The following is a 20,700-nucleotide window of genomic DNA, read 5'->3' as shown; positions in this document are numbered from 1 at the left end:
AGGGATTGCCAAGACCTTGCGTGAGAGTGTTAGGGGAGTGTGGGGAGAAAGGCCAGTGGAGGGAACAGGTGTTTCACCTGCCGGGTGTGGCATCGTTCTAGCCTCTGGTCACTCACGGGGCTGGCCTCAGCCTGGTATGGGGCAGACGGGCAGCCTTCACCTGTGGTCGTCCTTCCGAGCATAGGGGCTCTGCCGGTCTCCGCAGCGGTGATCACATGCCCCCCTGTGTTCCTCATTTTTCCTGAAAACCATGAATCCCAGGAGGGGCTTGAGCACAACTGGCCGTGGGCACTGCTGCACCTGGGACCTAACCAGCGATCCCTGGCCCCGGCCAGGCCCCCAGAAGCTCCGGCAAGGCCAAACGGTCCAGGCAGGCCCTGCCACACACGGCTTTTCTTGCAGTGCTCCTGTGAAGCTCACGTGTGGCCCGAACTGCAAACCACGAGTTAGACCCAAGTCTCGGCTGCCTTACTGTCCTTTGAAGGGTTTTAAAGAGTTTCACTGTGGTGTGTAGGGCTAGGGACACATCAGATGGGTGTCTAAGGACCCAGGCCACGTGAGTCACTCGTCCAGTGTGAGTTCATCTACTTAACGCGATCTCCATAGTACAAAGGCCAGCACTTCAGAACTGGCTCCAAAACATCAGGGCAGCCTGACTCTTCACCCCCATATCTGTGGGGGTATCTAAGTGGTGCCTTTGTGAACTCACCAGTTAGTGCTATGCATAGCACATCTCGAAACCTGGATGGCTGGCTCAGTGCCAAGAGTTAACATTGTCCTTAGGATCACGTGGTCCGGCTTGCACTTTCGGGGGTGTTGGCCACCCTCCCGATCCCGCTGGAAGGAGCAGAGATCTGTGATGCTAAGTGAGTCCTCTCCCAGAGGACTCCCAGAGTCCTCCCACAGAGGAACTTCCGCCCGTGCTATGGGTGGGAAGAACAGAGCCTTGGTTCAGCCTCCCAGCTGGCCAGGTGCTCAGGAAAAGGCCCTAGGCAGCCCGGCCTCCCTGCCCAGAGAGGTCCAGGAGCCGCAGGTCAGGCTCTGCCCCTGCACAGCGCTCAGCACAACACAGGCCTCGGCCGACGGCTGGGTTGCCTAGGACAGAATTTGATCTCAGTGTAGCGTGGTCTGATGCTAAAGTCTTTTAGGATATATACCAAAAGCCAGATAATGGTTTGTCATCAGAAACCCTTGCAAATGACCTGAAGGGCCAACTGGAAGTCACCTGGCCAGTAGGTTGGGCATTCCGTTTTCTGCACTGTGACCCGTCCCTGGGGGGATGGCTGTGGGGTTTTACACCCCAGGAGGCCTGTAGTGAAATACGGACTGGGGTCCTCCCACCATCTGCCGTGTCCCTGTGGGGACAGTGGCCCGTGTCCTCAGAGCCACCCTGCATGAAAGAGGAACCTGTACCCGTTGGGGAGGGCAGCAAGCACCAGAAGCCGGGCTCACACTCATGCTGGGCCACTAGAGCAGCTCATTCCTGCTCGGTGATCAGCCCTGGATGCTCAGTCTCTGGGGAAGTGGGTCCCTGCCCTGGAGTCCAGGGAAGCTTCTCTGGGGGCATGGGGCCAGCCACCCAATAGCCAGGCACGGCTCTGCTGCTCCCTCATGACTTCACCTTCCTTCCTGGTGTGCACAGAGGCCTAAGGGCCATCTGCTCAGGGAGCTGCATGTCCGAGGGGGACCTGCTCAGGGCCATGTTGCCTCTGATCCCATCAGTGCAGCACTGTGTGGCAGACTTCCTCACGTTGCTGCTCAGGACACCTCCATCAACGGGAAGAATTCCAAAACACCGTTTTAGGAGGATGCTTTTTTTTTTTTTTTTTTTTAAGCTTTTCTAGAAAACTTGACAGGGAATGAGTCAATCTTTTGTGTTACTAACTGTAATTTTAGTAGCTGAGCAGATAATGAAATTCATGGTGACTTCTCTTTTCAGAAAACAGTGGACCGGACAGAGGTGATGGTGGTTTAGGGGACAAAGTTGACAAACGTCTCGAATAGCTAGTGAGGGACAGCTTTGTGAGGGCTGGGTCTTTTCTCTGGGTGTGCTTTCTATCTGTGTACAGCATTTAGAAATCGCCACAGCCGTGACGGGATAAGGGGAAGACCAAGACTGTAGTGCTCCTGGGGGTTCTTCGGAGCCCCCAGGGGGGGACATGGGCAGGAGCACTCGCCGTTGGGGACACCTCGGGAGGCTCCTGGGGCCATGCTCTCAGGGAGCCTGGCTGCTGCTGTGCTCGGGCACATGCCATCCCTCCCGGGCAGACACCTGTGACCTGGGTCCTCCTCAGTCTGAGCCTGTGTCCATCCATCTGAGGCTTTCGGGCAGTGGGCAATCAGGTAGGGTTTGGGTTTATTAGAAAATTAGGGCAAGGGTTTATTAGAAAAGCGGTAAGGTGCCTAAACCCCCAGTTTGCAAAAGTAAAAACCCAGACGTACAAAAAGCTTACAGAAGAGGAAGCATTTGGCATCCTGAGTCCCCCGAAGAGGTTGCATTTTAAAGTAAGACTCAAATACAGATTAGAACAGGATTGTGTATCAGTTCGAGTTCTTGAGCACGCGGTCCAGGCACGGGTTGGTGAAGCAGCGTGAAGGCATGCAGGCCAGCAGAACGCAAGGTATTGACCTTGACCGGACGTAGCGGGATTTGTATAAGCATGACTGTCCCCCTTGTGCATCAGGTCACCCCTTGAAGAGACCCTTAAAGATTTGATCCTAAAGACATTTCATTCCCTTACAACTTAGTTTCTGGGTCACTTAGGGAAGAGCCATGTCCACAGCCTTCTGGAACATTCTAGGCTACCGGAACCTCCGCCACCTTTCTCAGCGTGGCCCGAACCTCTCCAGCTGCCTGCGGTGCTGCTCAGACCGACACCAGCGTTCCCAGGGCCCAGGGCTCCCGGAGGTTCTGTCGTGGGGCCCCTCGTGGGCAGGCCCACCATGCTGGAGCCTGTCCCTTGGATGCCCACTTATGGCAGGGGCCTGGCTGTCAAGGGATGGCCACCTCCCAGTGGCCCGCACTCCGGGCTTCTGGCGGTGTGTGTCCGGGGCTCTGGGGTGGAGCAGGGGACCTTCCCCTATGCCCTGCCACCTCTCCACCTGTGTCACCTTCCCACTGGTGTCTTTCAGGCCTGGGCGCACTGCCCCTGCACGCACAGCCGCTGGTGGGTGCAGAGCGCGTATCCCCGTCTGTGCACAAGCTGCGGCAGCACCGCCCACTGGGGCGCACGCAGTCGGCCCCACTGCCCCAGAACGCACCGGCCCTGCAGCACCTGGTGATCCAGCAGCAGCACCAGCAGTTCCTGGAGAAGCACAAGCAGCACTTCCAGCAGCAGCTGCACATGAACAAGGTGGGTCTGCAGGCACAGGGCTGGCAGGGGCCGCTGGGCGGGGGCGTGGCTCAGCATGTCCTCCTGACTTCCTGGAGGACCCTCCCCTTCCGTGAGCAAACCCCCACAGGGATCCCCCAGCTGTCCACCGCCCGGAGCCCCAAGAGCACCTTGTCCAAGTCCCCCCGCACCTGCACCTGCCCACCCCGTGGGACTTCACCCTCAGAGGGGATAGCGTGCAGGACGGCCTTCAGAGGTGTGCGTACCTGCATGGTCCCAAAAGCCCCTCCCACAGATGCTCGTTAGCAGGGAGCTGCCGCAGGTTGTTATGTTTAAACACACTGGTAATTAAAACCCGAAGTTGGGCTGCACTCCCTGAAGGTGGGGGCCAGCAGCAGCCCAGCTCTGGCCTGAGGGTCCCCACGACAGGGTCACAGGGACACACATGAGGAGACGGCCCCCCCCACCCCGGCACCGGGGTCCTGAATGGCCAGATGCCCAGAGTGTCCATGGCCCCCAGGCAGAGAGTGCAGAACCCTTTGGGAGCGGGGGGCCACCACACACGGCCCTCATGGGGATGGCAGAGGCACTTGCCTCCTGTGGGCAAGACGGGGACTGTCCGTTCACTCCCAGCATCAAAGGTAGTTCACGTCCGTCTTCTATCATGGCTGTGGCTTCTTAATTTGATCTGACTGATGGGATGGGAGGTTTTAGGAAGACAGAAAACACTTCTTCATTCCTGGTGAGTTCTTGGAAAGAATGATTTAGAAACTGGGTGATCTCCCCGCATTCTGTTATGTGATTGATTATGAGAGGGAACAGCAGGTGATTGCAGTGTTTGTGCAACGTTCTCCTGGGATCTCGGGGAGCCAGTGATGTTATCTCATGCTGTTGAGCATGGGTGTGTCTGCCCTATGCCGGGGCTTGCTGTCCCTGAGGGGCTTCTCCCAGCCTGCTGAGGGTGCACTGGGGACCTCAGCCTTCAGTCCAGCCCCAGCCTTCGAACAAAGCCACTTCGGTTTTCCCACAGTCCCCGGCTGAGGGAACCCTGCTGTGGGGCCGGGAACCTCTATGAGCAGGAAGGATGGACGCTCGAGCTGGCTGTGCTCGCTGGCTGGAGCCCCTCAGCCATGGGCCAGCGCTGGTTGTTAGTGCCTGGGGCCTGATGTGCCATGGTGTTTAATAAAGGCTTGCCAGGCAAAGGAACTTTCTGGAGAATGCATGCCCCCACCAGGTGGGCGGAGCGTACAGCTGGGAAGTGGCAGGGATGCCTCCACGTCTAGACGTGCCCCCGAGCGGGTCTGAGTTGAGTGGGTTGGGAATCATGCTGCGGCAGACAGGCTTTCCTCTTCCTGCTGGAAAAGAGCACTTGCCAGCGTCCGTGCCCCTGCAGGACCGAGGGTTCACGAGCACGCGGTTCCTGCCCCAGCTGCGGAGCGCCACGCAGTGCTGGAGTCCTGCGGTGGCCAGGCCGTGAACCCGAGACCTCAGGCCCCTGTGTTTGGGTGGGCGGACCGCCAGCATGTCCAATGAGCTCCTGTACTGGCCCCAACTGCAGTCTGGCCTTGAGGACCTGCATTTGTCCACACATCATCGGTAAAAGGGGCACCAATGGTCCAAAGGAGGACAGCGAGCTGGTTTGTGTGTCTGTTTTGCGGCTGCGTTTGCCTGCAGGAGCCTCACCCCCGAACCAGCTCTGCAGAGCAGCGAGCCCGTGACCTGGCTGGCGGATGCAGAACCGCATTTCACAGGCATAGGGAGGCCTCTGCCTGTGGCCACGTCCCAAGGAGGCTGCATGGCGGTGGAGCCAGAACCCCTGTGGCCATGGCCGGTGGTGGAACGCGCACTCGGCATCACAGGAGGCGGCTACTGTGGCTTCGACCCTCCCTGACTCCCTCTGTATCACCACCTAGAGGCCAAGGCCCCCCTTGGAGCTTCTCCACGCCTCAGGATAGGCGCTGAGCTCCAGGGAGACGGTGGCCACTCAGGTGCCCCTGCTCCTGCTCAGCGCTTCCCAGGACAGTGGGGCCAGCACTTCCCGGCTCCAGAAATGCTTCACAGGGCCGAGCTGGCACTCACGGAAGCCCAGAGCATCCCAAGTCCTCTGAAGGGACCTGGAGGTCGCTGCTCAGATGCCCTCATCTTCTGAGGAAGTTGAGAAGGCCAGAGAGGCTGCCGGGGACGCTCGCCCTGGGAGCACGCAGGTCCCTGTTCCTGCTCCACCTGCTCCCCCGCCTCTGAGCTTTCACCATCTTGCAGCACCCTCCTGGGGCCGCAGGGAGGGACCCACACTCCCAGCCCAGGCTGACACACAAAACACACAAGAAGAAGGAGTGGGCGCCATAGGGCGTTAAACAGAACCATCTGGGACTTTGACACATTCGGCTCTAATCCCACCCGGCATCGCTCCTGGAAGAAGCAGAAGGCGAGCTGAGGTCAATGGGCAGCCAGCTCCATCCCCACGGAGAAATCCGCCTGTTTGCCTCCTTTGCTGATGAGCTGATGCCATGGGTATGGGGCAGGCAGTCCTCCCAGTCCCAGGCCTCCAAGAGGGTGCCGGTGCCATCAGCGCCCTCCCCGGACCCCACCAAGGTCCCTCCAATGGGAGTAAGCCCTTCCGCATCCTGGGGCAACTCACAGCGTGGCTGGTGGGTCACAAGCCATCAGCCACATTTGTGGAGCTCCTGACGGCACTCACATGTGCACAGCTTGGCACCTGCCACCACAAAGTATATCCGATAAGCTCCCGTGGCCATGATTTCCTTGTTTGGGGGAGGGCGCCTCTGCTGGCTCAGCTCCGAGGCCTCAGCGAGCCCTCCACTGGGTCAGCAGAAGGCCCGGTGACCTCCACGCAGGGTCTCCTCCAGTGGCCGCGGCACCCTGCTCCCCCACGCCTGCCCTGGGGCCAGACCCACAGACTGTGTGCAGACTGCTGCGTGGCCCCCTCCCCCGAGCCTGCAGGTGCTCAGCTGCTCCCGCCCTCCGCAGGGCAGCACAGCCCGGCCCAACATCTTCCACCCGCCCCCTCCTTCACAGATGTGCAGCAAGCGCAGGGCTGTCCTTCCCCAGGTGGGGCAGACTCCCTCAGTGCCCAGGCTGTGGGCCTTAGCTAGGGGTTCGCAGCATCCCCCTGGGGTTGTCTGCCCTTTGCTCTGAGATCTGGACCTTGTGATGCTCCTCTACTGTCCCTTCATCCCTGTCGCCCTCCTCCCTTCCCTCTGCCTTGTAGATGATCCCCAAACAGAGCGAGCCGGCTCGGCAGCCCGAGAGCCACCCCGAGGAGACCGAGGAGGAGCTTCGTGAGCACCAGGCCCTCCTGGAGGAGCCCTACCTGGACCGGCTGTCAGGGCAGAAGGAGCCGCACACGCTGGCTGGGGTACAGGTGAAGCAGGAGCCCATAGAGAGTGACGAGGAGGAGGCGGAGCCCCCGCGGGACTCGGAGTCTGGCCAGCGCCAGCCCACGGAGCAGGAGCTGCTCTTCAGACAGGTGACCGTGCTGGCTAAGGCCAGGCCAGGTGGGAGAGGACAGACGGGCAGGACACAGGGTCAGGACGGGCCCTCAGACAGTGGCCCATGTCCCTTGAGGGCCAGCGCCCTGTGGCTGGCAGTCTGTGAATGCTGCAGAGCCCCCCATTCCTGCCTGGCCGGGTCCTTGCCCATCCATCCCTGGGTGGTATAGGACGCGGCTGCGGTTCGAAGTCTATTTGACGTTAGCAATACTGGGAGTTACTGGCCCTCTGTCCACTATGGCTATCCGTGCGCCTGTAACCCAGCCAAATGCCAGCCCCAGAGTCCCTAGAGATTGCTTTCTTTCAGATGTAAAAACTGTAGATTCACATAAATCCGACTGTTAGTAGGATCGGCGTAATCATCAAAGGTGGGAGGAGGTAGATTGATTTCTCAGTTGATCAAAAAGGTAGGCAGGGTCTTTGGGGGCCCAAGGGCAGTACTGACCAACTTTATAGATCGAAAAAACAGTGACACAGACACCTAGTCCCAGGCACTGACACATATTAACCAAACTCACAAGAGACTGATGAATAAATCTGATGAATGATTTATCAATTTAGTGGAAAGTAAAACTGCCATGTCTGCAGGACACTCAGACGGCCAGCCAGGGAGCCGGAAGCCTCAGGGAGACTGCTTGTTCTTGGCCAGCAGGGCCCAAGAGCCAGGGTACCCAGGACGCAGGATTTGATTATAACGTTCATTCAGGAGCAGAGCTGTGTATGGGTACAGTAGCTCCCGCGGCCCAGAGCGGGGTGTTGTAGGCAGCCAGTGTTGACTGTGCTTTTCTGAGCCCAGCTGGCCATCCTGGGAGCCTACCCGTGTGGGACTTTGCTCCCGGGGTGGTGGGCGGGCCTTGCTGAGCGCCTATGTGGAATTCAACACATTATTAGGATACTTGTAGGATATTGGAACAGCCTTAAGTGAACATTCAGGGTTGGTGTTTTGCAGATGATAAAGTGATTGGCATTTGTTTAGAGAAAAAGTGTTATTTTGCTATAACCCCAAGACAGTGAGTAGAGACACCTAGTTTCTGTATTCTTTGAAAAGTCATGAGCAGAGCTCCCTATTGGGAACTTGGTGATCCTTGTAAGCACAAGCCAAGGCCGCTGATGCTTTGGAAACCGGGTGTCAGAGAGAGGCACTGTCAGGCAGAGTCCAGTGCCTATGGCAGTGGGTGGCTTCCATTGGTAGAAGCACGGGAAGGCAGTTTCGGGCAGCTGGGTCCACTCTCTCCCTCTCTGCTCCGCCCCGACTCCGCTTCCTGAAGGCAGGAATATCGGGCAGCAGGGCTGAGAGGCTCCCTTCCCGTGCAACTGCTGTGCTGGTGCTCACGCAGAGGCCATGGGCCCTGTTGTCTTGCAAAAGGACAAGATCTGTTCACGGAAACGAAGGCCAGGTTCGTGGAGGAACTATGCCTTCCCTGGCACCTAGGCTGCTACCCGCAGTGCCTTCACTGTTCCGGGGAGGCCTTCCCTGCAAGCCCGGCCCCTGCTGCTGGGGCCCTTCTGGGCAGGCTCCCCTCTGCCCCTCACAGGGACATGCGCCTCGGTGGGGGGGCTGGGCCCCACCCAGCACTTCCTACTCCTCCACACCCCTTCTGGAGCCCCCTGTGGTTCCCCACTGGCCTGTGGCCAGGGCAGAGAAGAGCCGTGCGAGCTCATGGTGGCGCCCGCCAGCCACACTCGAGGGAGGCCGTCCCTGCTCCGAGCGCCAACCTGCCTCTTCATACCGAGCTCCCTTAGTTTCCAAACTGCTTGTTTTAGGTTCCTGTGGTATTGTGCTCTTCCCATAGAAACACAATTTTCATGAAAAAGAGTTATTCGCAAAAAACTATTTCTGACTTCACCTCCTTTTCCACTGGTTATTTTAGCTGAAAAGCAGCTAACATCCTGGGGATTGTCCATCTGGGTCCCCACCTCCTCTGAGCGGCGCGCCCATCCCCTCCCTGGCCACAAAACCGGCCAGCAGGGCCCCGGGCATCTGGAACCTGAGCGAGACATTTCTTTGCTGCATCTGCAGTCTTTCTGCCTTGGAGTGGGGGGTTGTGGGGTGGGGAGAGGCCAGGGAGCAGACCGTGGCGCCAAACGGAAGAGTCCGCGTTTCTATACCACCATGTGCTCCTCACGTGCGTTTCGGGCATGCAGATCGGGTCCTCTTGGTCTGAAGCAAGACAGCAGCAGACTGGCCCAGGAGGGCTGCCTGTAGGCAGGGGAATCTCTGTGGGCAGCAGGCAGCCCATCCCGACCAGCCGCCCTGACATGCTTCGAGCCGCATGCCGCATGCCAGTGAACAAACAGGCATGTGGTTTACAGGAAGGGACCGCATAGCTCTGCAGCTGGTAGGTGGGAGGTTTCCTGGAAGCCACCAACACCCGTGTCTCCTCTGCCCCTAGCAAGCCCTCCTCCTGGAGCAGCAGCGGATCCACCAGCTGAGGAACTACCAGGCGTCCATGGAGGCCGCGGGCATCCCCGTGTCCTTCGGCGGCCACCGGCCTCTGTCCCGGGCGCAGTCCTCCCCGGCATCAGCCACCTTCCCCATGTCTGTGCAGGAGCCCCCCGCCAAACCGAGGTTCACCACAGGTATGCGCACAGAGGGTGTGGGGTCAGGGCGACCCCGTCTGAATGGCCAGCTGGCACCCACGGGTGACACTGGCTCACGGCAGGAGCGGATGAGGGAGGCCCACTCTGGGGCTGCACCATCCAGAGGCTAGGGGTTGCGTGGGTCCGAGAGCTAGCCACCTGTGCCCTCACCTGGCCTGACCCCTGGCTGGGGGACCATCTGTGTCAGTCACTGAGGCGCCCTTCCCACTTACCCTCCCCATGATGCTGTGGTCTCTCTTGGGCACCAAAGCCCACTTTCCCTTTGCTAGAGAATCCTTTTCCTCCAGAGACTGCCTTCCGGCGGGCCAGTGTGGCCAGCAGGCTGTGTGGCTTCCCGTCTGTGTGCTTCAGGGATGGTGAGCGTGTCCTCTCTCCTCAGCTGCTCTGTGAACCAAACCCATGCGAGGGTCTTGCCCACGTGGTTCAGGTAGCCTGTGTGGGTGAGGCCACATGGTGTGAGGATGGCCCAGTTGCCCCCAGGCTCTTGCCTTCCGGGTGGCCGTGCCCTCCCTGCCCCACCCCTGCAGGACCCCTGAGGAGCCTGCCTACAGAGTGACACCCCCTGCAGTCAGGGACCAGAATTGTGTAGGTGGGTCTGAGGCTTCCCGCTCTGAGTAGGGTGGTCCCCGCAGCCCAGCCACGGCGGGCCCGGGACAGAGGCCAGCAGGACACTCTGCAGATGGTTCTCGGCTCATACTTCCTGCCAGAGACAGAGGAGGAGAAAGTGCTCTAAACACAGAATGGTTTCCTCCTTCGGAAGCCCTGTAACAGGACAAAGTACAAGACATCCTATTTTTCTGCCCACCGTAACGTGGTGTCCAGATATGGCTAAGTTCTCTCCGCTAGCTGTTAAAAGAGAAAATCGTCATTTGTAATTAACCAGAAATTAAACCAGGACTTTCCAGAAAGAACACCAGGAAGCTGCAGAGGGTCACAAGTAGAATTAGGAGACCTGAGGTAGACACGTCCCTGAGAGAGACCCCTGTTCCTGTGGGCACAGCAGAAAAGTGCCACATAAAATGTGCCCACCATGGGGTCCAAGAAGGCCCCCGGGCATCTGGAACCTGATGCTTGCATGCTGCCCAGGGGGACCCGGCCAGGGGACTCCCCTTCTGCTGATGTACTATCTTGGCTTGTCTGCATTGTTACTTTTTAACAAATATATAAAACAGTATGAGTTCCTTATAAAGAGAACAAACGGGATGAAAATATGTAGAAATTGACCGTTGCCCCTAATCCCACAGAGGTAGTCTACGGTAATAGTCTGGTTTAAATCTTCCAGATTTGTTTCTCTGCACAGCCAGATGGACAGCTGGACACAGATGTCATTTATTTCGTGCAGACAGGGCTCAGTGGTCCTCGTGTGCTTTTTGTTAGTCCCCTGCACCCTGTCCTGGGGTTGCCCCGTCCTGGGGTATCCGTGCACCCGGACGCAGCTCGTCATCATAGCTGCCTTGCGTCCTGCTGGGTATCGTGGCTGGCTCTGCTGTACCCTAGCTCTGCAGACTCATCCCCAGGGTCCCATCCATCGCGGGAGTGACATGCTGTCACCTGGGAAGTTCCAGCCACGTGACAATGCCGTGTTCGTTGCACTGATGGGCATCTCGGTTGCTTAAGCACGTGTGCACATGTGTTCTGTATACACGTGCGTATGCGCAGAGATAGGTATATGTTGCCATTACGAACCACTGAACACAGCCTCTTGTGCGTACGTGTCTTACATACGCAATTCCGTGCGCTGGTGGTAAGTTTCTGCATTTGGGTCCCAGGAAACTCCCCTGACCACCTACCTCTTTAACCGCATGTCCACCCTGCCCCACTGCATTTTGCTGATATACCCAGAATTCCCCCAACACCCGGGGACTGAGGGCAGGTACTGGGACTGATGCCCCCTCAGACCAGGTGTCCAGCGTGGCCTCAGCTCTGCTCCCCTGTGGTCAGTGATGGCACCCCCATCCCCAACCTCTGTCATGGTGGGTCTGGCGACAGCGCTCACACAGCATCCCCACCTCTGTGGGCCGGAAAGAACAGGTGCTGGCACAGATGCCCGCTCACGGAGACCCGCCTGGCCCTCGGGGAGCATGTGTAAGGGGACTGCAAACAGTGCCACAGCAGGGGCAATAGACACCCCTCCTGGCAAATGCCCTGTGGGCCCCACTGTCACTTCCCTCACTGCGGGAGGGGCATAGGACATGGGTGCGTCCTAGGGGGAGCTGTAGGGGTGCGCATGGCCCCCGCCTGCCCTTCCCCCTTCCTCCAGCCTCGCCTCCAGACACACAGTCTCCATTCCCTGCACAGCAGAGCCCAGCCACGGTTCCCCCCCAAGGGTGACCCAGTTGCCATATCTCCCCAAGGGGCACCAGCGGGCATTGCAGCTCTGCCCTGTCCCCAAGGACGCTGCAAGTTCCTGGACTCGGTGACGTCCTTTCTGTGCCAATTTTGAATACCCTGCTGTTTGCCTGTTTGTATGTGTGCTCATGCTGTCACAGCCACTCCAGAAGGTTCTCAGGGTAGGAACTGAGTCTTGTCTTTCTTCTGAGCCCCAGAAGCTCAGATAGGACTCAGCCCAGCACACGGCTTCATAGAGAGGCTGTTCCCTGACAAGAGGGACTGGGATCTGGGACTAAAAGCTGAGTTTTGGGGGACAACACTGTCCTGCCCCATGAGCGCCCCACAGCTGAGGGCACAGGGAGTGGTGTGGGGTGTCTTTTCACGTCTTTCTTCTTGACTTGCTCCCCCCACCCGGGGACCTCTGGGCACATGCCATGAGCAGCCGACTGCATCTCCTTCCGTTCCCGGGAGCTCCGCTTGGCCTCTGGCGAACTGAGAGTTTTCTGACAAGTGGTCCTAGTGCACCAAAGGCCGCTCTGTCACTCCTAGGGACGAGGTGGTTTGTCCCGCCGGGCCGCTGTCTGGGGGCAGGTGGGTGGCAGCCAAGGACCCCTGCCAGCCTCTCTGACCGTGGCTGCCGCGTTGTCCGCTCGCTGCAGGCCTCGTGTACGACACGCTGATGCTGAAGCACCAGTGTGCATGCGGGAGCACCACCAGCCACCCTGAGCACGCTGGGAGGATCCAGAGCATCTGGTCTCGGCTGCAGGAGACGGGCCTCCGGGGCAAATGTGAGGTAAGCCTGGCCCCTGCGGGCCTGCGGGGCTCTGGGCTAGAGCAGGCCACACAGCCACCACGATGTTGAGCACGTGCAGGGGGACCCGCAGAGCCCAGGGCTGTTAGCCTACACTCCCAGCTCCCCTCTTCCCAGCCTCTGTCCTGCCTCCCCCGTCCTCCTGCCACCCCCATCCTCCTGTCCCGCTGTCCTCTTGCTCCACTGTCCTCTTGCCTCCTATCCTCCTGCCCCCTTCCATATGCTGTTAGCTGTTTCTGCTCTTATCCACTTTGAATCCCACGGTGACTGGTCTTCCTTCTGGTCGAGTCCCTGGAGTAACCCTTTCTTGGCCGTGCTCCCCTTTGGTGCCTGGGGTGCAGGCCTAGCTGTTGGCAGACCTCTGACACAAGGGGAACATCGGGAGGCCCATGGGAAGTCTGTCCTGTTGGCTTTCATGGAATATTCCCTTCCCTATTTCCAAAAGCCGCTTGGAGGACGTAGGAAGAGCCTTGGGCTCCTGAGGGCTTCTCTAAAAGTCAGGGCCCTCCACGGCGGCAGGCAGTGAGGGAAGCAGAGTGTGGCTGGACGTCAGCCTGTGCACATAGCACCCTCTGAGCCCGGTGAGAAGGTTCTAGCTGGTCCTCCATCTCCCTGTGGTCCGGCAATGGTGGCACTACCACCTTCGGCACAAGGAAGGCTGGGGTCTGGAACTCACTCGGCCCTGCATTTGGCTGCAGTGGCACCCCAGCCTGAGAAGGCAGGAGGACCCCCACCCTGAGCAGCGTTCTGAGGTCCCTTGATCCTGGGGGGCAGGGCAGCATTTCCACAGAGTGACCTAACAGCTCTTGGCTGGCGGCACGGCTGTCATGAGGCACACTGCACTCCATAGACGGCAGGCCCTGCCCGTAGCATGTGCTTGAAGAGTGGGGGCCCCAGGTTCCAGGACAAGCCCTTCTCTGTGGAGGGGCCTGGCGGTACCCACCTCCCACAGGCTCTGCCGGTCATCGGCGGCCGGTCTCCCCCGTGCGCCTCACATGGGCTCAGGGATGGGACATGGGCTGACATGGGCTGGCTCACACAGTGACCCAGGAAAGCTAGAGCCCCACAGCTGGTGAACACTGTCCACGCCCACTGGTTAAAACCCCCGGGGAACACCTGGACCAGGGCCCGAGCCGGCACTTGTGGGAGACAGAAGCTGAGATACTGGGTAATTTAAGTCATTGTGGTTCCCGTGACCCCATCTTCACCGGTTCTGTGGTGATGTGTGATTTTCGAAGGGGGCAGGGGCCTGGGACCTGGGTCCACCGTCCTGCCCTGCGATGCCCTCTGGGGCGGACAGGACCCTGTGGAGCTGGCGAGGACTGGAGGAGGGCCACTCTTCTGGGGTCTGGCCAGAGGCTGCGCCACTGGGGGGCAGCATTGCCCTGGCGGACACCCCAGGAGAAAATCTACAATGCCCTGGTGTCCTCCATGCCTTGTGCCACCCAGGACCAACCCAGGGCCCTGCCCCGCCTTCAAAGCTCCTCCCCGCCTCTGCCCATGACCTGCTCTTTCCCCTCTGGCCCTCCCAGAAGGGTCCTCTCGGCCTAGGGGACTCTCGGAGAGCTTCTCCATCCAGAAGAACAGACACAAACAGGATTGAGAGGATGAAATAGCACACCTAGGGAGAATGAGACCCTCGGATCCCTCTGCCTTCCTGGGCCCCCAAGGCGGGAAGTGCCACCCGCTCCCTGGCCAGAGGCTGTGGGGAATCCTCGGACCTACAGACCAGAACACTGAAGAGGAGAGGGGTCTGCTGGACGTAGGGTCAGACCTAAGTCAGCAGGATGGTGGGGAAGAGGCCTGGGTGACTCCTGTAGCTTCCCTGTGGTACCCCAGGGGTGCAGAGCCAGCTGCCCTCGATGGGCAGGGACACTGACCTCAGGGTGCGCCTCCCACTTCACTCTGCCTGAGGGAATGGGGTGTTCCTGTCACCATGAGGCTCCCATACGGGCCCCGAGGTAGCCAAATACAGGGCCTGGGTGCTGGACGTGGTGGCAGGAATTGGCCCTGACCGCAGAGAGGTTAGCAGGACTGGCCGCAGGAAGGCCCAGGCCTCTGTGCCCCTTGACCTGGCGGTTGGGTGTGGGAGCTCCTGGGCCTGGCTCCCCTCCCCGTGCTGCTTCATTGGGCCTAGCGTGGCCATGGAGAGCATGGAGCTCACAGCCCTGTCCACGCCAGGAGGCCAGGCTGGCAGACACCCAGCCACAGCCACCCCACAGCTTCTCCCTCTGTTCTCATTTCCCTCCTGTGTCCATGGGCGTCCCCTGGGAAGCTGTCACCCATGAGCAGTTCCAGGTCCTCCACAAGGTGGCAGGGAGTAAGAGCAGCCCCTGGACCACCATCAGCAGGGCCTCCGCAGTCATGTAGGCGACTCCCATGTGACCGTTGCTCTCAGAAAGTCACGTCAGCGTGAACTGTTAGCTTTAATCTTGTGCCATAAACCACCTTCTCTTTAAAAGTTTAAATAATCAGAGCCCAACTAACAAATAGATTTTATGTTAATTTCTGGGGAAATGTGGAAATCACTGTGTGGCCTTGACATGAGGCCTCCCCAAAGCAAGGGAAAATGTGGACAGACACGCAAATGAAGAGCTAAATTCGCTGACTTCAGGCCCAGGGCTGATCGCAGCAAGGGGCTTGTTCCCAGGACTCGGGGGCATGCAGGCCTGGCTGTGTGCCCACGGGCATGGAGAGAGCAGCCCCCCACCGCATGCAGCAGGCCCCCCACCCAATCAAAGAGCAGACCCGAGCAGCTGGAAAGCAAAGTGGCAATTTGATGCCTGATCATTTGGACGACAGGGAAGGTGAAAGCGTTGGGGGCTGGAATTATCTGTCAAAATCTGTTTTTCCAAGTAATAATTAAAGTGTAAATCTCTAGAACATCTTCAGAATATTTCTTCAATGTGTTGGGTGCTGTTTACTTTTTATCTTGCAAGAACCAAGTAATTTTGCGCCCATGTATGTATCAGATGCAGTTTCCTTTGGGGTGACGGTTCTCACAGGAAGGGCTTTCCGCTGACTGTGGGCCCCAAAGGCACGGGGGGACTTGCACACCCACTCTCGTCTGTCCCCACAGTGCATCCGTGGACGGAAGGCCACGCTGGAGGAGCTGCAGACGGTGCACTCGGAGACGCATGCCCTGCTCTACGGCACAAACCCCCTCAACAGGCAGAAACTGGACAGTAAGAAACTTCTAGGTATTTCAAGTCCTTCTTTACCTTTACCACCCAAGGTGGTGTTTCCAGCCCCGTGCCCGCCGGTCCCGTCCGTGGCCCCCGGTGGTGGCAGTGGCAGCTGTAGTGGCCGCAGCGGTGGCAGGGACGGCCCTCCTCGAGGCGCCCACACCAGGTACCGAGCTGCGGGCTGGAGGAGGGTCCCAGTGGCAGCCTTACCCGGGCCGGCTGCTTTCGTGCCCAGCTCCGCCACGTGCTCTAGAAACAGGGTGAGAACCAGTGGTTTTGCAGAACGTCCTGTAATAGCGTCGCAACCCGAGGCCGTTGTGGGGAGGGGTACTTGAGCTTCGGGCTTGCCGTGAACCTGGATCTGGGAGAGGAGAGAGCCAGCCTGGAGACGGCTCTCTGCAGGGTCTGGGGCTCTGTGCTGGCTGGCAAGGCCTCCTGGCATCTGGGACTTGCCGACGGGCATCCGCTGCTGGCGGTGTGGCGGGAGTCTCAGCAGTGCGGGTCAGGAGACTCCAGGCCCCCTGGGCACCTGGCACAGACCCCCCACCCACTCACGGCCCTTTCCTGGCACTTCTCACCCCGCCTCCCGGCCACCTTGAACCTGCAGGTACGTGGGGGCCGGTCCTTCTCCGGTGTCTCTGGGGGCTCCACTCAAGCTGTGTGGGGTGATCTCACCATGTGCCTGGGCCCCTTCACACGGGTGTGCATTCACTCGTTCATTCCCTCTTTCACTCCTTCTGTCACCGCACACTGCCCCAGGGAGCTCATCTCTGTGCCGGAGATCCCATCAGCACAGAGCTGCCCAACACAGTGGCAGTGGCACTTGTCCGTGGAGAACATGGAGCTGGTGGCCGGGAGGAGACCTGCGGGTTCTGTTCTCGGGTGGCCTGTCGTGCTGCTTCCCAGCCCCACTGCCCTGTAGTAACCAGGCTCTTGAAAGACATCACCACTTGCTCCAGTAGACGGGAGGGGCCCCAACGGCAGGAGAGCCTGGAGGAACAGATGCCTGAGGATTATCCACGCCCGGGGAAGTGTTTCTCGGGGGAGAGTGAGTCTGAAACAGGGCAGCTCTGAGGACAGACCTCTGGGCGAGATGGATGATATCAGAGGAAACCAGAACGTCTCACTACCCTGAAAGAGAGGAGCCACCACGACCACGTAACATGGACAAGAGCAGTGAGAAGGGAGGAGACCCAGAGCGCTAAAGAAAGTCCCATCAGACACCGTTGAGGGACTAGAGAGTCCCAGGCCGGGGTAGGTGCGATCAGTCCTCTGGAACATGGGAGGAAGAGAAAAAAGGAGCGTTCTTGGCGCCCGGGGGCTCCCAGGGAAACCAAGAGGAAGGAAAGAGAACATCTTGGAGCCATTAGGAGCCGATCTCAGAACCATCAGGCGAGCTGCGCTGCCCAGCCCTCCGAGGAGCAGAAGGGACAGACTTGGAACAGCGGGGACCTGGTGAGGTGCGCCAGCTTCCAGGGGAATGCCCCACGACACCAGTGCTGAGCAGAGACTCGTCCCGGCCTGAAGCTGTGGCCCAGCCAGGAAGGGCAAGGAGGAGCAGGAGCCATGCGCTCGGACATCCTTGCTCTGGGCTCCCAGAGGACATACCGCACCAGTGCGGAGGGAAGCTCAGAGGGTGCACGCTGGGCCACGGGCTGGAGAGCCAGCCTGCCGTGTCCGTTCAGCTGCCATGACCGACCGTGCGGACAGAGGCTTGTCCACGGCGGGAATCTGCTGCTCACAGTCCTGGCAGCTGGAAGGTTGGGATCGGGGTGCCGCCCAGTGGGTGGAGGATCTTCTAGATTGCAAGGCCTTGCTATGTCCTCCCTGGGGGCTGAAGGGAGGGAGCCTGGCGGGGTCCTTTGATAAGGCGCTGACTCCATCCCAAGGGCCGTACCCTCATTGACCTGTCTCCCACCTTGTAATGTCCCCCCTGCAGTGGGCATCAGAAGGGCAGTGTGGGAGCTTTGTTTTGCATGGTGGTCAGGGAAGTCAGGCCCCCTGGGATGGCAAAGGCAGGTCCAGGAGGCAGCCCTGTTCCGCACGTAGAAGTGCCCAGAGCAGTGTGGCTGAGAGCCCACCTGTGGGCCTGCGCCTGGCTCTCCAGGCTATCTCCTGCCCCTTCCAGGCCCTGCCTCATGCACTGGCTGGGGGCTCACTGCTGGCATCCAAGACCTCCATCCCTGAAAGTGGGGCTGAGACCGAGTGCTCAGAAGAACATATGGAGCCACTCACCACTCCGGCCACGTTGCGGATCTGGTCTATAGCCCACCCAGAGTATGAGCCGGAGACCCCCTCCAACCTGTCCTGTCATGGGACCCATCGCCTCCCAGAGACACTTTTGTTCTCCGCTCACACAGTATTTGTGCTCACTACTAGGTTTTGCAAAGCCCAGCCGTTGTTTAGGGTACAACACGGGAGATGAAACCATAAGGAAAAGTGTGGGGACAGCTGGCCAGAGGCAGGAGATAGGTCCCAGCACCCTGTGTTCTGTGCCTTAGGTCCCAGGGTATTTACCGTGTGGATTGCAGCATGCCCCCAAAACAGCAGCTGCGAGGGGACTGGGGAGGGGTTGCCCAGGGCCCTCCCCCAAGCCGTCATGGAGCAGGACTTAGAGGGTGGGGAGATTGAAGAATGGGGCCCTGCTATGGGAGGGCAAGTGGCTGGTGGAGGGCCTGGGGGTTATGGGCCAAAGAGGTGGGAACCTGGCAGAAAATGTCCAGAAATGAGACGGGTACCAGCTGGGCCCAGAGGAAAGGCTCTCCAGCAGGAGGGCCAGACGGTTTCAGAAAGGAGCTTTCAAGGACTCGGATAGTGGGGAGAAGGTAAGCAGCCTGGGGTGGAGCTGAGCCAGGAGGCTGGGTGCAGGAGGCCTGCTCCCCAGAGTCCTGCAGGACCCGTCAGGAAATGCCACTCCTGCCAGGGCAGCGTCTTGGCTGCCTGGAAGGTTCTCTAGCACGGGAGAGGAGCCCGTGGGCCCCGTGGTGTCATCAGTGGTGCCAAGGCACAGAACCAGGAAGCCCCCGACCTCAGGGTCACCAGGACCTGGCCAGGTGGCCTCACGGCCAAGAGCAGTGTCCGCTGTCACCGAGGCACCGACGTGGGCTCTGTCGCAAGCACACTGCAGCGTCCGTGGCCTACCCACATTCTAAGTGGCGGGGCTCTCTCCAGTTCAGGCCCTCCTCCTGTGTCTGCGCCAGAGGCTGCGGGGCGCTCCAGCCGCCCCCAAGAGGCCTTTTGCCCCTGTGTCCTCTGAACTTGAGAAGTCGGCTGGAGAGAGGATAACCCATTTCCATGTGCTGGGAGAGGCGGGCTCGAGCACACCAGCAGGAGAACGGACTGGGTCTCGAAGCTAGTTTCAAACTTGGTTAAAGACAGATGATGAGGAACAAGAGACAAGTGCCCATGGGGCCGTCAGGGAAGTGTGAGGCAGGTAGGGCCCAGAGCTTTCCTAGCAGCTGACTTCATCGGCCCCTCCTGGGCCCAGGTCAATGACAGGGTTGCCCCTTCTCAGGTCAGGCCAACATCACTGGTCCCTGAAGCCCCCTCTCCTGTTTCTGGCCCCTGTGCTGAAATGTCTTCCCATCGTTCTCATCCCTATTTCTCCCCTGGCCCAGACACAGCCTTGGAGTGTATTTCATGTTCATTTCACTGTTGTGAAGAACATGTATGTTTATGTCGTTTACACCAAGGATATCCCAAATCATTGTTTCCTCTTTCTTTTCTGCTAACCACTGTTTAAAACCCCATTCCCGTGGCTACAAGGACACCTAACCGATTACCTTCTCTCCGCCTGAGACCGGTTTTTAAGTGTTTGAAGATTGTCCTAACCAGGAGTTCTACCATCTGGTCCAGACATAGTAAAGTTGGCAATGATCTCAGGTGTTGCTAACAGCCCTAATAGGGCATTTTAACATTGCTGTGTGAGTTGCCCTCCTGTTTTCGTGGCCAGAGCTCTCTGTATTGCCGTCCATGGGCTAGCTGTGAACACGAGGGCTCGGCGTTTGACGTGAGCACATGGCAGTGGGAGCCATGGATCCAGGCAGTGACCCGTCAGCCAGACATGGCATGGAGGAGGGCTGGGGGGTGGGGGGCGCAGGGAGAAGCAGCATGAGGGCTGTTCAGAGGCAGTGGGGGAGGGGTGGCCCCAGCGAGCGTGAGCATCACAGGAGCTGTGGGAGGTTGCATGCCAGAGCCTGGTGCACGACATGGCTCCCGGTGGCCTGGAGCCTGGTGTGGTCCCTGTCAAGAGTTGGGATGAGGTAGGCACAGACCGGATCCTGGGACCCAAGACCTCTTTCCTTCCTGGGCCCTAGCAGTGGGATTCCTGAGCATCGAGAGCAGGAGCTGGTCTGGATCAGGCAGAAGGTGCTGGGAGTGGGTGGGCCTTCCCCCAGAGAGCACGCAGAGTCCGAAGCTGGCTTGAGGAACTTGCCTGGAGAGGCCTGGGGGCCACGGGGCAAGGTGTGGGGATCAGGGGGTAGCCCAGAAGCAGAAAGGCCCTCCTGGGTCAGCCCTGGTGGGGCAGCAGCCACACAAGCCAGAGCGTCACCCTTGTGGGGGAGGGGAGACTCTCCCCTGTGACAGGTGAGCTTTAGGCTGTTGTCAGCCAGCACAGGGTCACATTGAAGAAGAGGACAGTCCATGTTTTTGTCCCCAAGGCACAGGGCTGAGCCCTTTGGGAGAGAGGACTTGCCCCTATGTCTCTCCGGCTGGGGAAGGGCTCCTGGATGGCCAGCTCCAACATGGTTTCTTAGCTTCGTACCATCCAGGTGGACACAGAATGTTTATAAACGGGGAGGGGCTGTCACTCTTCACATCCCCGAGAGTTCCCTCGGTGTCTGAAGGGCTCACCGGAACCTCAAAATCCAGGAGCGTCAGGGCCAGTGGGCCCGCTCCCTGAAGAGCCAAGGTCACTTTTGTTAGCGAGA

At 59.4% G+C, this 20,700-nt stretch overlaps 1 protein-coding gene across 6 annotated transcripts in view; it reads left to right on the top strand.

Moving 5' to 3' along the window:
- Positions 1-20,700, top strand: part of HDAC4 (histone deacetylase 4) — a 281,806-nt gene that overhangs the window by 229,101 nt on the left and 32,005 nt on the right. For 5 of the 6 annotated variants that reach the window (XM_032857625.1, XM_032857626.1, XM_032857622.1 and 2 more), the window contains 5 exons: positions 3,133-3,353; positions 6,562-6,819; positions 9,235-9,421; positions 12,433-12,566; positions 15,664-15,784. In XM_032857625.1, coding sequence (XP_032713516.1) covers positions 3,133-3,353; positions 6,562-6,819; positions 9,235-9,421; positions 12,433-12,566; positions 15,664-15,784 — 921 coding nt within the window. The remainder of the gene's footprint in view (positions 1-3,132; positions 3,354-6,561; positions 6,820-9,234; positions 9,422-12,432; positions 12,567-15,663; positions 15,785-20,700) is intronic. The other variant, XM_032857623.1, reaches the window with a different exon arrangement.

This window comes from Lontra canadensis, unplaced genomic scaffold, assembly GCF_010015895.1.
Source record: "Lontra canadensis isolate GAN:19392208 unplaced genomic scaffold, GSC_riverotter_1.0 scaffold13, whole genome shotgun sequence".
NCBI lineage: Eukaryota > Metazoa > Chordata > Mammalia > Carnivora > Mustelidae > Lontra > Lontra canadensis.
The sequence above is the reverse complement of the archived record's forward strand: the minus strand, read 5'-3'. Positions and strand labels throughout refer to the sequence as shown.